This window comes from Schistocerca gregaria, chromosome 6 (genome assembly GCF_023897955.1).
Source record: "Schistocerca gregaria isolate iqSchGreg1 chromosome 6, iqSchGreg1.2, whole genome shotgun sequence".
NCBI lineage: Eukaryota > Metazoa > Arthropoda > Insecta > Orthoptera > Acrididae > Schistocerca > Schistocerca gregaria.
Window position 1 is genome coordinate 36237694 of NC_064925.1, and position 14883 is coordinate 36252576.

At 44.2% G+C, this 14883-nt stretch overlaps 1 protein-coding gene across 1 annotated transcript in view; it reads right to left on the minus strand.

The window, feature by feature from the left end:
• LOC126279125 (cadherin-99C) overlaps positions 1 to 14883 on the minus strand; it is a 637420-nt gene that overhangs the window by 277190 nt on the left and 345347 nt on the right. The window contains exon 3 of the mRNA XM_049979608.1: positions 1001 to 1066. Coding sequence (XP_049835565.1) covers positions 1001 to 1066 — 66 coding nt within the window. The remainder of the gene's footprint in view (positions 1 to 1000; positions 1067 to 14883) is intronic.

Here is a 14883-nt window from a genome sequence, read left to right on the forward strand (position 1 = left end):
GAAGTATCATTTAACGTAACTTAGTAGTAAAATATCTAATACCTAAGTTGGACCTACTTTCACGAGCGGAACAAGACCAGTGTACGGGGGCTGCGGCTGCTGACCAGCCGCCGCGTTTGTGTTTGTTATGATGGACGGAGTGCAGGTGGCAGACCCAGTAGTGGACACTCCAACGCGGTCAGTGCCGACGGCGGAGAGGCGCCGGCGGCCGGGTGGCGTGGCGGCGTTCACCAGGGGCACGCCTGCCTCCCCTCCCACACCGTCTGACGTTTCGTTACACTCTCTTTCTTGCAATGTTCCAGTACAAGTCGCTGACGTCAACGTACCGAGTAATGGTGTCTTCACACTTGATAGAACGTCACCGTCGCGTCAAAAGATTCTCCTTCGTAGTTCAAATGGTGGCATTCTCACACGCTGTCAAAGGAACGTCATCAACACGTCACGCCACGTCACACCAAGGTTTCTAGGGAAGAATGTTTCGACGGACCGTAATGTAGCCAACTTGACGAGCAACTGTTATATTAAGTACAAAGCGTGATCTAATACGAAAGTCCAACATGAAATGTGACACGACAGTTATCAGAGTGAATAATCAGAAAAAAAAGCTCCTGACACTGTAAGAAAAATTTCACATACAAAGAGCCATTGCAATGGAAAAAAGGGTACTCAACGACAGAATCCATACAAGCAATAACTCTTTGAACATGCTAGCCACCTAAACAATAGCAAACCGAAATCTAAGCAGGATAAATAATTAAAGAATCTCCTTCCCTCCTTTTCTCTCTCTCTCTCTCTCTCTCTCTCTCGCTCTCTCTCTCTCTGCCTCTCTTCCCCACAGATACATACATATGTATATTTAAAAAAAAGGTATATACACACATCAAACTACGCACACACACACACACACACACACACACACAAACCAAACGATTACAAAAAATAAAAAAAGGAAAAAATATAGGCGCTAAGCTGCCTAACAGCACAGCTGGAGCGGACTTACGGGAGCCGCTGCTCTCCTCGATGTCCAGGATGATGTTAGACTGCCCAGACTCCAGCTCGCACAGCCCTGCAACACAGAAAACAAGCAACAAATTACAATCGGAACACAGCTCTGCCCGCAAAGCCTACTACTAAGAAGCAATGCTTGCCTGCAACTGAGGACACGTCAGCGCGCTGCCTCCCCTTCAGTCGGGTACGCAGTGGACAGTGGGAAGTCGCCACAGCCCCTGGACCACGCGACTCAAACGTGCTCTGTGACTGACAGCTCCACCTACGGTTTCCGAACGTTACTAAATGTATGCGAATATTCAGAAACCCCACATGCCCTGTTTTTGACAGCATCGAGTTACCTACTTAGATGGTACGGTATGGAGAAATCCCGTAGGTTCTGGCATTTTAGTATTGTTAATCAGCCATTGTATCACCTTAACTGAAGAGAAATCCTCAAGTACGAAAGATACCGGCTTTCTCAGAATTTAAGTAGTCAACACTGTTTTAAATAGAGAGAACAGTCGATATTGCCTCTTACTTTTCGATTTAATCGATTCACACTGCTATTGGTGATAAAATGACAGGCAGTGGTGAAGCTAGTGACAAATGTCAGGAAGCAGGGGGGAAAAAAGAAAGAACGCAGAGGGGCAGCGCAGCGGTAGCGTTACCACCTACCACGCAACGGGGCCCGGGTTCGCTTCCCGGCATGCGACTGGGTGTTGTGTATCCATCATCATTTTCATCATCATTGACATGCAAGTCGCCGAAGTGGAGTCAACTGAACCCGAACCCCGAAGGGGATATCCCGGCCAATAAATGCCATACGATCATTTCATTTCCGAAACATAAAAATGAGCTAGAGTGAAAAAAGAAGCGTATACTAATTGCAAAAGAAATAGAGTGACCAAAACATCGTGTAATCGCTGCAGGTGAATTCTAATCTGAAACGTTGTATTGCTTCAAAATTAAGGTTTAATTGCCACAGTGAACATAAATGTACAACATTAAATTCAACACGTAATTCTATTTCCAGTTGTCGGACGAAATGCATGACAACCAAGGTAACAGAAGTTAGCAAGATAGAATTATACGCTAAATTTAGTGACTTCCAAACAAAAAATGAAATGGATGGATTGCTTCAAGCCTCACACTAGTAAAATTAGTGGCAAGAAAGAAGCCAAGAAGTGATGAGGAATTTAGCAGGAAGAAATCAAAAGGACAGTCATACGTTTATTGGCAATCAGGGCATGACGGTAAGATGCGGCTTTGTAAAATGACCTTCCAAAGTATTTTCGGTGTCAGCAATGACCGAGTAAGCCGCCTGTGCAATCTGTTGACAGAAGGTAAATCTCCACAAGACGAGAGGGGAAAATGTCGTCCTGGAAATGCTAAACCAATGGCTTTAATAGTGCAAGTAAAAAAAAACATCAACTCATTTCCAGTGAGAAAAGCACATTATACCAATGAAGAATGGAATTACCTTGACTCTAAACATAACCTGAAGATTACGTTACAGATGTTCAAAAACATTAGACTAAATATTCAAGCTGACTGTCAATTTTATTTGAAAATTTTCCGTGGTCATTCTAATTTAAAGTTTGGGTAGCCACAGGTGGACCGTGTAGCACATGTGAAGAGCTCGGTGGAAACAAAAGTCCAACTCTGTGTGTGCTACTAAGAGCGCACCAATAGCTAAGCTAATACTGCACAAAAGGTGTGCTGATAAATTCTTCCAGAAATTACGTGCACTTTAAACGAATGTGAAATTGATTCTACCATTGCAGGCCACTCGTTTAAATTTATGCAGAGACTGTAACTGTCTCAGTTACCAATATAGGATGCTTCTTCTTGTGTCAGCTTTCAGTAAATGTCTCATGTGCACGATTTACGGAGTGGAAGAGCCATATCTTATACACTATGTGATCAGAAGTATCCGGACACCTGGCTGAAAATGACTTAGAAGTTGCGTCCGCCATCGGTAAAGATGGAATTCAGTATGGAGATGGCCCACCCTTAGCATTGAATAGACGTTCCACTCTCGCAGGCACACGTTCAATCAGGTGCTGAAATGTTTCTTGGGGAATGACAATCCATTCTTCACGGAGTGCTGCACTGAGAAGAGGTATCCATGTCGGCGTTCCAAAACATCCCAAAGGTGTTCTATAAGATTCAGGTCAGGACTCTGTGCAGGCCAGTCCATTACAGGGATGTTACTGACGTGTAACTACTCCACCACAGGCCGTGAATTATGAACAGGTGCTCGATTATGCTGAAAGATGCAATTGCTATCCCCAATTGCACTTCAACAGTGGGAGGAAAGAAGGTGCTTAAAACATCAATGTAGGCCTGTGCTGTGACAGTGCCACCCAAAACAACAAGGGGTGGAAGCCCCCTCCATGAAAAACTCGACTACACCATAACACCACCGCCTCCGAATTTCACAGTTGGCACTACACACGCTGACAGATGATGTTGACCGGCCATGCCCACACCCTGCCATCGAATCGCCACATTGTGTACCGTGATTCGTCATTCCACACAACGTTTTTCCACTGTTCGATCGTCCAATGTTTTCGCTACTTCCACCAAACGCGGCATCGTTTTGCATCTACCGGCGCGATGTGTGGCTTATGAGCAGCCGCTCGACCATGATATCCAAGTTTTTCCCATGCCACCTTGCTGCCTTAGTACCTGCAGTGGATCCTCACTGGCTACTTTACATTTTGTACATTTTAGGTCATGTATTGCAGCGTACCAACTGAAGCTGACGTAGTGAAGTAATTTTTTTTATTGTGGTAGGAAAGCTGTGTCTTTCCAGTGAAGAGTAAATGGATTGTACATGTTGGTGATACGCCGCACATGATAAGTTTCTGCACGCCATGCACAGTAGAGCTCAACATACTGAAACAAGGTTTAGTGCGCAAACAGATGAGTAGTTCTCTGTACAGTAAACACTGACGTGTATTTATCTAACATAACATGGAAGTATATTACTGTCATTCGTTAGCTTAGTGCTATAATGCAAGTTAACGATTACAATAAAACTTGTCGTAACAACAGCAGTAAGTAAAAATATACAGTCGCATCTGGTAAAAAGCTTCGTCTTTGCCTGTTATACAGCCACTGAGAAAAGCATTCGGAAAACAGAAAACGAGACCTGAGTTCACAAATGATACACGTAAGGGTACAAACATTGTTCAATTTACTTAAATTGATTTAACAACTGAAAGTTGAATGTCAAATAAACACAACAACACGGTGCTTTATACGGCAGTTCATCTCTGAAGAAATAGTTTACTTACCATGTGAGTTTCCTCCTAGAACGTAAATCATCAGTCGCAATCGATTTGGTGTAAAATGAGCAAGTTTGTTTGTTACGTCTCATGTTAATGTTTTTCCATTTACACTGCAGCATTACTTCAAAGTATAGTTTGCACCCTTATTTTGTAATTCCCTTATAGATGTTTAATAATGTTTACAATGATTGCTCTTGCTTGAAACACATACAATTAGCGAGTTATAGCGTCATTTTTAAATTTCAATACCAAACTTTTCGTTCTCTTTTTATATTCACTATGCAACGCTTCCCATGTGATGTTATAAGAAAAAGTCATGACTGATATTTATATACGATTATTAGTATTTTGTTATTCTAGGTGTGGTACTGCATACTGTCACAAAAATGTATCAAGGAGTTTTTTGAAGGTGGTAGTGGCACTGAAAACTTGAGACCGTGTTTGTTAGTGTTACCCATGACGATGGCCAGTCTCAGTGTGATAGCAGTAACACCAGCCGATGACACGAGGAAGCGCCGGCCGCGGCACTGGAAAGCTACACATCTCATGCTTCACTACGAGTGTTTCCTCCTACGCTTGTGCTGTTATGCTATGTGTTCACCATTACCATGTCCGTCCCCGGTTGCTAAGTGGTCAGCGCGACAGAATGTCAATCCTAAGGGCCCGAGTTCGATTCCTGGCTGAGTCGGACATTTTCTCCGCTCAGCGACTGGGTGTTGTGTTGGCCTAATGATCATCATTTCATCCCCACTGACGCGCAAGTCGCCGAAGTGGCATCGAATCGAAAGACTTGCACCCGGCGAACGGTCTACCAGACGAGAGGTCCTAGTCACATGACATTCACATTCACCATTACCATACTTTGCTTGTTCAAAGTTCTTTTTATGGTAGAGTGATGTGTGCGACGTACGTCAGGTTGCACGTTTTTATCCTTAACAATTGCAGGTAGTGGCAATGAACGTAAAAGTTGTGGCACAGGACTGTCTGAGCTTGCGGACACCCCATTCTGACATGAAAACACAATGGGTTCTACTTCAAGTATACCTGTCTTTGAAATAAAATTTCACCCAGCAGATAAGCATAAGTTTTCACGAAAGACTGGAACATCTTGTAAATGGGAATGGTTTGTGGCTTATCCGTTGCCACATTACGAAGAAAAGAGTGGCAGTGTTTTGTGCTATGACTGCATTCGGTCCATCAACTAAGTGAACAATAGAAGACCACAGAAAGAGACAGCTTTTCTGAAAGAAGGTTTCTGTAACTGGAAAAAAGCTACGGAAAAGTTCAGGATGTACGAGAAAAGTCTTTTTCATCGGGAGTCTCTCGCAATTATTCAACAACATGAAAATACTCGTAGCACACCTGTGATTGCCCAAGCCATCTGCTGACCGATCAGGAAAAAGCAAGAACCACTTTGCTAGTAATGATCAGTTTACTCGGGTTCCTGGATCGAACAGGAAACGTACTGAGAGGTCATGAAACGGTCTCTGGGAACCTCATTACACTTCCCCAAGAGAGGAAGAATGATGTGCCAGAACAGAAGATATGACTGAAATGCCGCGTGACACTTGCTTGTTGGCTCACATGATCCGGCGAGAAATGGTGCAGCAAATAAAAAATTCCCCATTTTACGGAACTGTGGCAGACCCTACCACGGACGTAGCTAGCCAGGAACAGTGTACGTTGTATTGACTCTGAGACGCTCGAAATAAAAGAACATTTTCTGGGTTCATATAGTCCACCGGGCTCCAAGGCGCAAATGCTGGCAATCACCATTAAAGACGTCTTTCTAAGACTCACTAGAAATTGAGTTTGTACACGCCCACAGTTTCGATGTAGCAGCTAATAAGTCCGGGCGGAACAAGGGTGTGAAGGAAATCCTTCAGGACAAGCCACACAGTTGCCACATCCACTGCAGCAACCATTACTTAGATCTGGCACCACAGGAAGTTTCAAGAAGCTGTGATCCATTGTGCGATCTACTGGTAACATTGAAAGGCGCCTCGAATATAATTGTGGAATCCCCAAAAACGATAAACGTGTATGCAGATGTTGGCTATTATGTGGAGTCGAAGAGACGAATCCAAACCCAAAATCTCAATTCCAATGTATCCCACCCGATGGGCTGTAAGAGTAAAATCTTTCGGGAAAATTATGAGCGGGTCTAGAAAACGGAGACCGAAATATTGAATCTAACGAGCTCAGTTAGAGATGAAAGAAGGTCAGTCCTGGGGGCTATGCGAAGCGGCTCAAAAAGTTTGAAACTATTTCTTAAGTAACAGCCTAGAACACACCAAAACAGTATCCACAACACTGCAGCAAACCCAAGTGTATAACGCTGACACACGTAACTTCACTTTGCAGTATTTGTTTCCTAAGAGCAGCTTACACAGTTGCAGATGACATGATGTACACTGAGAAAACGGCAACAGAAAAAGCACAGAAAATATGCCGTAAATGACAACAATTCTTAAAAACATGCCATAATGTGCAATAAATAAGGTAATATGAAAGTATCCACGGAAAACAATATTTAAAAAAAAACGAAAACTAAAAATGTAATTTTGTGTTACAGTGTTTGTATAACTCTGCTACTTTCTGCGTGTTCTAAATGTAAAAAACCCACTGATGATGGCGATATTTGTCACCGAAACTAGTTTGGGGAATAAATAAGTAAACAAACAACAAAGTGTTTTGTATCAAGGCGGACTCACAATTCCCATATTGTTGTCTCTTCTATGCAAACACGTACCAAATGGAAGGGTTATAAGGTAAAGTTATAGCAATTGAAGAGCCTGGACTGTGTAAGGAACAGAATCCAAATTTTAATGCAGTGAGAGGTTGTCAAACGAGGTCTTGCAAATCTTAGGACTATGGAAGGATTTGATATGCTGTTAGGGGAATCCAAAGATTATTCTAAAAATTTAAATATGAGGGATCCAAATATCTCATGGCCAAGAAAAATACCAGCGAAACAGCAACACCCAGAACACAGTCTCTTCCCATAGAACTGTCTCAACAACGAAAATATAGTAAAGATTTGTTTGAAATTCTTTATCTCCTTCTGAATGAGACTGATCGAAGGTTCCACCAAGAGGATCTAACGCGACTATACCATCTTCAAGAGACGCTTACTACGTTCTCCCAAACACATCCTACATCTAGATGTCGTTTGGAAGCATTGCTTGGAGTACGTACGACAGGCTTTGACCTGGGCAGGCTTTATGCACAGGTCGAAATGCTGCGAACCATTACGGCTGGCATACAACCATGTGATTTATCCTCTGTTGGAAGGAAACTTATTGTTGCACCTGGTAAGATTGAAGGACTCTTTCAGCAAGTCATTGGCCTCACCCTTCTGGTTCTGACAGTTCCGATATCGTCAGCACTCAGCACCCTCTGAGAGGCTATTCAGCGCCTTGAGACGACTCAAAATGTATCTAATTGTGTCAGATGACTCAGTCGGACTCACTCATCTACTCTTACTCCATGTTCATCAAGACAGGGTTGGAAAAATTAATCTTAAGGATGTCCTGAGCTGTCGACCGGAAAAACACATTTGGAAATTGTATATAAATTTGTTTAGTGTAAATAAAAACAAAACATAAGTTGTAAGGGGTTCATTACTGTTCACTACCCAACTGGAGAAAATGTAATTTAGATGTACTGCTCACGCGCTGCCTGCGATATAAAACATGTCTGCTGCAATAGAATCGCAGGTCAAAGCAGTGTCGGCAGCAGTAATAATCGCTCGCTTCTACTGAGCAGTCGCAATAGTTCGTTTTTATGGAGCAGTCGCAATAGCTCGCTCTTACGGAGAAATCGTAGCGGCTCACCGCTACAGTACAGTTCATAGCCGTGTAAGAGCAATAGCAGTCGCCGGCCGCTTCTGCAGCGCAGTTCATTGCCTTGTTGTGTAGGTAAACTTTATTATTCTTCATTGCCATGTCCGTATTTAAATTTGTTATCTGAGATGTTAATATGAATTTGTTTCAATCTTTTTGTGATTTGTCAGCACCAATTAAGTCAGACTTTTAATGTTCAATATTTATGTAATGGTTTGCAGAATTTTTTCAATAATACGGTTTTTGAGAACATAATTTTCTACCAGTCATTTACTTGAATTTAAATATTTTACAAATTTTGCCAGATCATAGTCATGTGTTATTTAATAATCAGAGGACCAGCTATGCAGCTGTGTTAAGAAGCAAAGTCAGTGTTTTTGTAATAATGCAAATCTTAGACAAATGTTGTTCAGCAGCAGTAGACAGGCCAACATCGCACTAAGCTGTGCCATTTTGGAGCAGATATATAGACAGCTTTATCTGGCGACAACATTATGAGATAAGAATTTTTCAGTTTATTCAGGTTGATTTCACAAGGCCATGACGTAGCGCTGCTTGCGTCCAAAATTTATCAGTTTCAATTCTCAGTCAATTTAGTACAGAAAGGATATTTACATACGGGAAGGTTACAAAGCTTTCTTCTTTTTCAAATAATTTTGTTGTTCTTTTTTCATTAAGATGTGATGCACAATGTCTGTAAAATAGTAATGGGTTTGTGAACTAATAATAATAACAAAAGGTTTATCTCTGGCCAACTGATATTGCAATCTACAGTAAATATGAACTCCTTTTCGTAAATGGACTCAAAACAAAGTAGGGCGTCTTCCCAGATAAATGATGTCTTTTTAAAAACTAATGCAAACGAATATTAGTATTAATGAGTTGTTTCTCTCTGGAGAACAACATGGTGCTGATTACCTAACACACCTTCCCACATTATCGGTATGCATGTATTCTTAACGGTTTTTCTGAAAGACCAAATCAGTAAATGCGTTTGCTTGCTCCTGCCCCTCCCCCCTCTAAAGAAGTAGTTAGTACGTCGATGGCTAACGTACCTTTTTCTCATGTATTATTGCTTTCGGAATAAAGACGACTATAATAGCTAATATTTATTTATCGTGTCAGAAGCAAACTAAAAAAAAAATATTAGATACATTACTACATACATTCATACATTATGGTTTATAAATTAAACTAGTCAAGAATGAAATAAATGATTAGACACAGATTGTGTTGTCAAACATAAGGTAATTTTAATCTATACAGCGGATGCCCAAAAATTTGCAACGTCCAGTGCACTTTGTGTAGCGTTTACGAGGTCCTCCATGGTGCACACAGTTGGAGGTAATGTGCATTGTAGTAGATGTGCTGATGTCTGCACGGCAGCTCCGCAGTCACACTGGAGAGAGTCCACCTGCAAGACCCACCTTTCCAGATTACTCTTGGATCTTGTGACAGACGAACGCAGGCGGCAGAGTGATGTCCATGTGGACCATTTCTCTGTGTAGCCTGGGGGAAGAACTTCTTGCGGGATCAGCCACTCCTCTAGATACTGTCATCTGACCTGCCATCTCTTCTCCCGGTGTTGATGTGGAGTGTCAGTGCTGTGAAGGAAGCTCTTTCTAGACAAAAGTCTTTGCTGTGCCGGTTGGTGGCCATGTAGTGGGTGTGCTTCGGATGTTGATGCCTTCTTCATTTCACTCCGTGCTGCTGTATCTCTTCGGGTGTCCGGGGGGCTATGCCGGATAAGCAGCTCTTAGACAACGCGTAGTGACACGACATGTCTCTTTCAGAGCAACATCAACTTTCTTTGTATGTGTAGATCTGCACCCTACTGGGCAAGCGAACTCAGCTGCAGAGTAGCAGAGGGCTAATGCGGACGTGCGCACTGTGTCTGGCTGTGCTCCTCATGTTGCTCCTGCCAGCTTCCTAACCACATTGTTCCTGGCAGCCACTTTTTGCTTTGTTTTTAAGCAGTGTTCCTTATATGTAAGAGCACGGTCCAGAGTGACTCCGAGGTATTTTGGAGTCTTGCAGTGTTCTAAAGCGGTTCCTTCGCAATCTATCTGCAAGGTTCTACTAGCCTGTCTGTTTCGGAGGTGGAAAGCACAGGTCTGGGTCTTAGAAGGATTTGGTTTCAATTGATTGTCCCTGTAATAGGCAGTTAATTCTTTCAAAGCTGTGATCTTGTGCTGTGATTGCTCGGTCATCTGCATATATGAAGCTTTGTGTTCCTTCTGGTAACGGCTGGTCGTTAGTGTATATATTGAAGAGGGTGGGTGCCAGTACACTGCCCTGTGGCAACCCATTTTTCTGCTGCCTCCATCTGCTTCTTTGTCCTTGATATTCCACAAAATATCTTCGGTTCTGTAGAAGATTTCTAATTAGACAGGTTAGTTTGTAATCCTTGGTGAGGTTGTATAGATTCAGCAACAAGAGTCTGTGATTGACAGTGTCGTAGGTGGCTGAAAGATCTATAAACACCGCTCCTATTATCTGCCGCCTTTGGAAGCCGTCCTCTATATGCTGTGTCAAATTCAACACCTGTGCTGTGCAACTCTTCCCTTGTCTGAATCCTGCCTGTTGAGGGATCAGTAATGGTTCTATCGTATCTGTAATTCTTTGGAAGATCAACCTTTCCAATACCTTATACAGGTGGCATAGGAGGGAGATTGGCCTATAGCTTTTGGGGTCAACCCGGTCTTTCCCTGGTTTATGTATAGCTATAATTTTTGGTTTCCGCCAACATGCGAGTAAATAATAGCTGACAAGGAGTTACGATAAGTTTCCGAGGAGGCAGCACCGAAATCCGTGTGTCAAGTGCGGTTTAGCGTAAAAATGGAACAGTTTGTTGAAACTTGTCTCGGAGAAAGAGCATGTGCGACCTCTTGCTAATCTTTCTTTTCTACGGCTTTTTACGGTGGTCGAGAAGGGAGGTTTAGTGCTCGGGAACTTTGCTATGAACATTGATGTTAGATTAGCTCTAGAAATCCTTTTCCTGATTTTATGAATAAAAGAAGATCAAGCGGCATCGTGTCATTTCGCAATTCTCATTTTAGTAACGTCCAAAAACTCCTGTTTGCCGTTCCGTTATGCATTACTTATTGCACGCACGTTAATGTCTGCGACCGGTGGAGGAAAAAAAAAAGATGGGTACAAGGACGAGACATCTTTACAAGACGAGTTGCCTCCTGTTGTGCTAGGAAAAAAGGACCCGGGATGTTGCTATCAGAATCCGCTGTATATCTCGCACTTGGCTCAACTTTTTTTTAAACTGTTATTTTCAGAAACCGATCATGTAACTGCATGACGGTTGGATTTCTGATCTCTTGTGCACGAATATTGCGTTGCAACGCTTCTCCAAAACACTGTGCCATGAAGTCCCTGATCGGTCAGGTGTCAGTGGCTTCTAGATCTAATATTCCCGTATAAGCTCAAAAAAACAGTCATTACATACAGTTCTGCCAATCGTAGACGTTTCACTGCAGTTTATTGTCGAATATTTCCACTAGGACATCCGTTTGCCGCATCACCCGTCCACTTCGTCCCTCGTGGTGAGGGCAGATATTCACACGTGACACGTGCAGTCGCTGCGTGCGACTACTGCGGCCGCTCCTCAGCTCGACCAGGCGCCGGAGGCCACAGGCTGCTTCCGCGGGCAGCGCCGCTTCGTGGCCTCCCTGGAGAGTGGGCCTCAGCCGTCCGCCACGACGTGAGCCCAGCTTCTGCCACCCCGGACACCCACCAGCTGTTCCAGCAGCTCGAGACACGAGGAGTTGGTCTGCTCCACTGCCCAGGCTGGTGGTTCTCGACTCAGGGACGTGTTCCCACACTCGTTTAGGCGAATACCGCGCTGCTCCCACGTAGCCACCTCAGAAAATACGGCACGCAAACACGTGCAGTCGCCAGCAAAGTTTAAGTGATTCTTAGGCAGATGGAGCGCAAAACTTCCCTGTGACGACTGTGGCAGAATGGACGGCGGGCGCAGAAACGCGTCGGCCACACTGCGGGAGCAGCGACGCCGGCGAAGGAGGAGCTGGCCGAACACCTCACTGCAGTCCGTCCGAATCCAGGGAGTCTCCTTAGACAACTTAGCCATATCGCCGTCATGTAAATAACTACACTGACCAGCCAAAGAGACTGATACACCTGTCTAATATCGTGTAGGCCCCCCGCGAGTACGCAGAAGTGCCGCAACACGATGTGACATGGACTCGACGTGCTGGAAGGAACTGAAAGCTGTCCATAAATCCATTAGAGTACGACGGGGTGCCGATTTCTTCTGAACATCACGTTGAAAGGCATCCCAAATATCGTCAATAATCTTCATGTCTGGGGAGTTTGGTGGCCAGTGAAAGTGTTTAAACTCAGAAGTGTGTTCCTGAAGCCTCTCTGCAGGAATTCTGGACGTGTGGGATGTCGCACTGTCCTGCTGGAATTGCCCACGCCCGTCGGAATGCACAGTGGACACGAACGGATGCAGTTGATCAGACGGGATGCTTACGTTCGTGTCACCTGTCAGAGTCGCATGTAGACATTTAAGGGTTCCATATCACTCCAACTGCACACGCACCACACCATTACAGGGCCTCCACCAGCTTGAACAGACGCCTGCTGACTTGCAGGATCCATGGATTCGTGAGGTTGTCTCCATACCCGTACACATCCATCCGCTCGATACACTTTGAAATAAGACTCGTCCGAGGACGCTACACTTTTACTGTCATCGACTCTCCAATGTCGGTGCTGATGGACCCAGACGAGGCGTAATGCTTTGTGTCGTGCAGTCATGAAGGGAAATCGAGTGGGCCTTCAGCTCGGAAACCTCATATAGATGATGTTTCGTTGGATGGTATGCACGCTGACACTTGTTGATCGACCAGCACTGAAATCAGCGGTAATTTGCGGAAGGGTTGCACTTCTGTCACGTTGAACGATGCTCTTCAGTCGTCGTTGCTCCCGTTCTTGAAGAGTGTTTTTCCAACCGCAGCGGTGTCGAAGATTTCATGTTTTACCAGATTACTGATATTCACGGTGCACTCGTCCGCAGCTCGTGGTCTAGTTCAAAAATGTTCAGATTTGTGTGAAATCTTATGGGACTTAACTACTGAGGTCATCACTCCCTAAGCTTACACACTACTTAACCTACATTATCCTAAGGACAAACACACACACCCATGCCCGAGGGAGGACTCGAACCTCCGCTGGGACCAGCCGCACAGTCCATGACCGCAGCGCCTGAGACCGCTCGGCTAATCCCGCGCAGCCGTGGTCCAGTGGATAGCGTTGCTGCCTCTGGATCACGGGGTCCTGAGTTCAATTCCCGACCGGCTTGGGGATTTTCTCTGCCCAGGGTGTGGATGTTTCTGTTGTCCTCGACATTTCATCATCGTGATGCGTGACAGTGGCTGGACTGGATTGTGTACAAATTGGACTGGCTAAAAATTGGGACTTTGTTCGGGTGCCGATGATCACGCACTTGAGCGCCCCACAAACCATACATCATCACCACCACGTTGCAGTCGTGAAATTGTCGTATGGGAACACGCCCAGTTCATCGCTACCTCGGAAATGCTGTGTTCCGTCGCTCGTACGCCGACTATAACATCACGTTCAAATTCACTTAAATCTTGATAAGGTGCCATTGTAGTAGCAGTAACCGATCTAACTGCGCCAGACACTTGTTGTCTTGTATAGGTGTTGCCGACCGCAGCGCCGTACTCTGCCTGTTTATAAATCTCAGCACTTGAATACGCATGCCTGTACCAGTTACCTCGACGCTTCGGTGTATTATGCTTAACTAGACGTAATTCATGAATGATAAAATCATTTTAAACATCCACCACAGGCAGGTGGCAGAAACAGCCTGAAAAGCTTCTAAAGGTGCTGAGAAATAATTGTTAAGAAAAATATTCGATATGTTGTGCCGTTTCCGAGTTAATTAGCATTGAAGTTAGCCAAAGAGCTACGGGAAGTTAGCCCTCTCGGGCGACAGACACCGCCTCACCGTGGCGGGCAGGGCGAGTGGAGGGCCGCAGGGCTGCCCGTGAGGCCTCTTAAAGTCTCTGGTTGTTTACGTCCTTGCGCGGGTTTGCTGACATCTCTGAACAGTCAAGGGACTGTGTCTGATACAATATCCACAGTCACGGCCTATCTTCAGGAGTTCTGGGAACCGGGATGATGCAAAACTTTTTGTTGTTTGTGTATTAGATTGCAAAGAAGAACTGCAGACAAGTTCACTGCATTGTGTGATTTATGGTGTACGCTTCACAAGCATAGTCAAGAACTGTACAGTCCCTCTTCTCTAAACTTTGACGCGATACTCCTTAGCTTCCGAGGCAGATGTCCATTCATAACGTACCTTCCAAGAAAGCCGGACAAATATGGGCTATAGATAATTTAATTATGTGGCACGAAGACGTATTACTTTTATCGGACATCCAATATTGAGGAAAAGAGACTACGGAAAAATGTGTTTGAACTCCTACATATTATGTGAATCTATATATGGAACCAACCGGAACATTACAGTGGACAACTGGTTTGCTTCTTGTGAAGCAGCTCAGAAAAACTCCACAATGACTGGCACCTTGTCGCAATAACAAACCAGAAATCCGAGAACATCTGCTTCGAATCAAGAAGAGGGAACCTTGTTCACCTGAATTCATTTACACAGAGAAAAATTGTTGGAGTCACACGTTTTAAAGAAAAAGAAAAACGTTGTTCTTTTGTCAAGGATGCATGAGATAGGT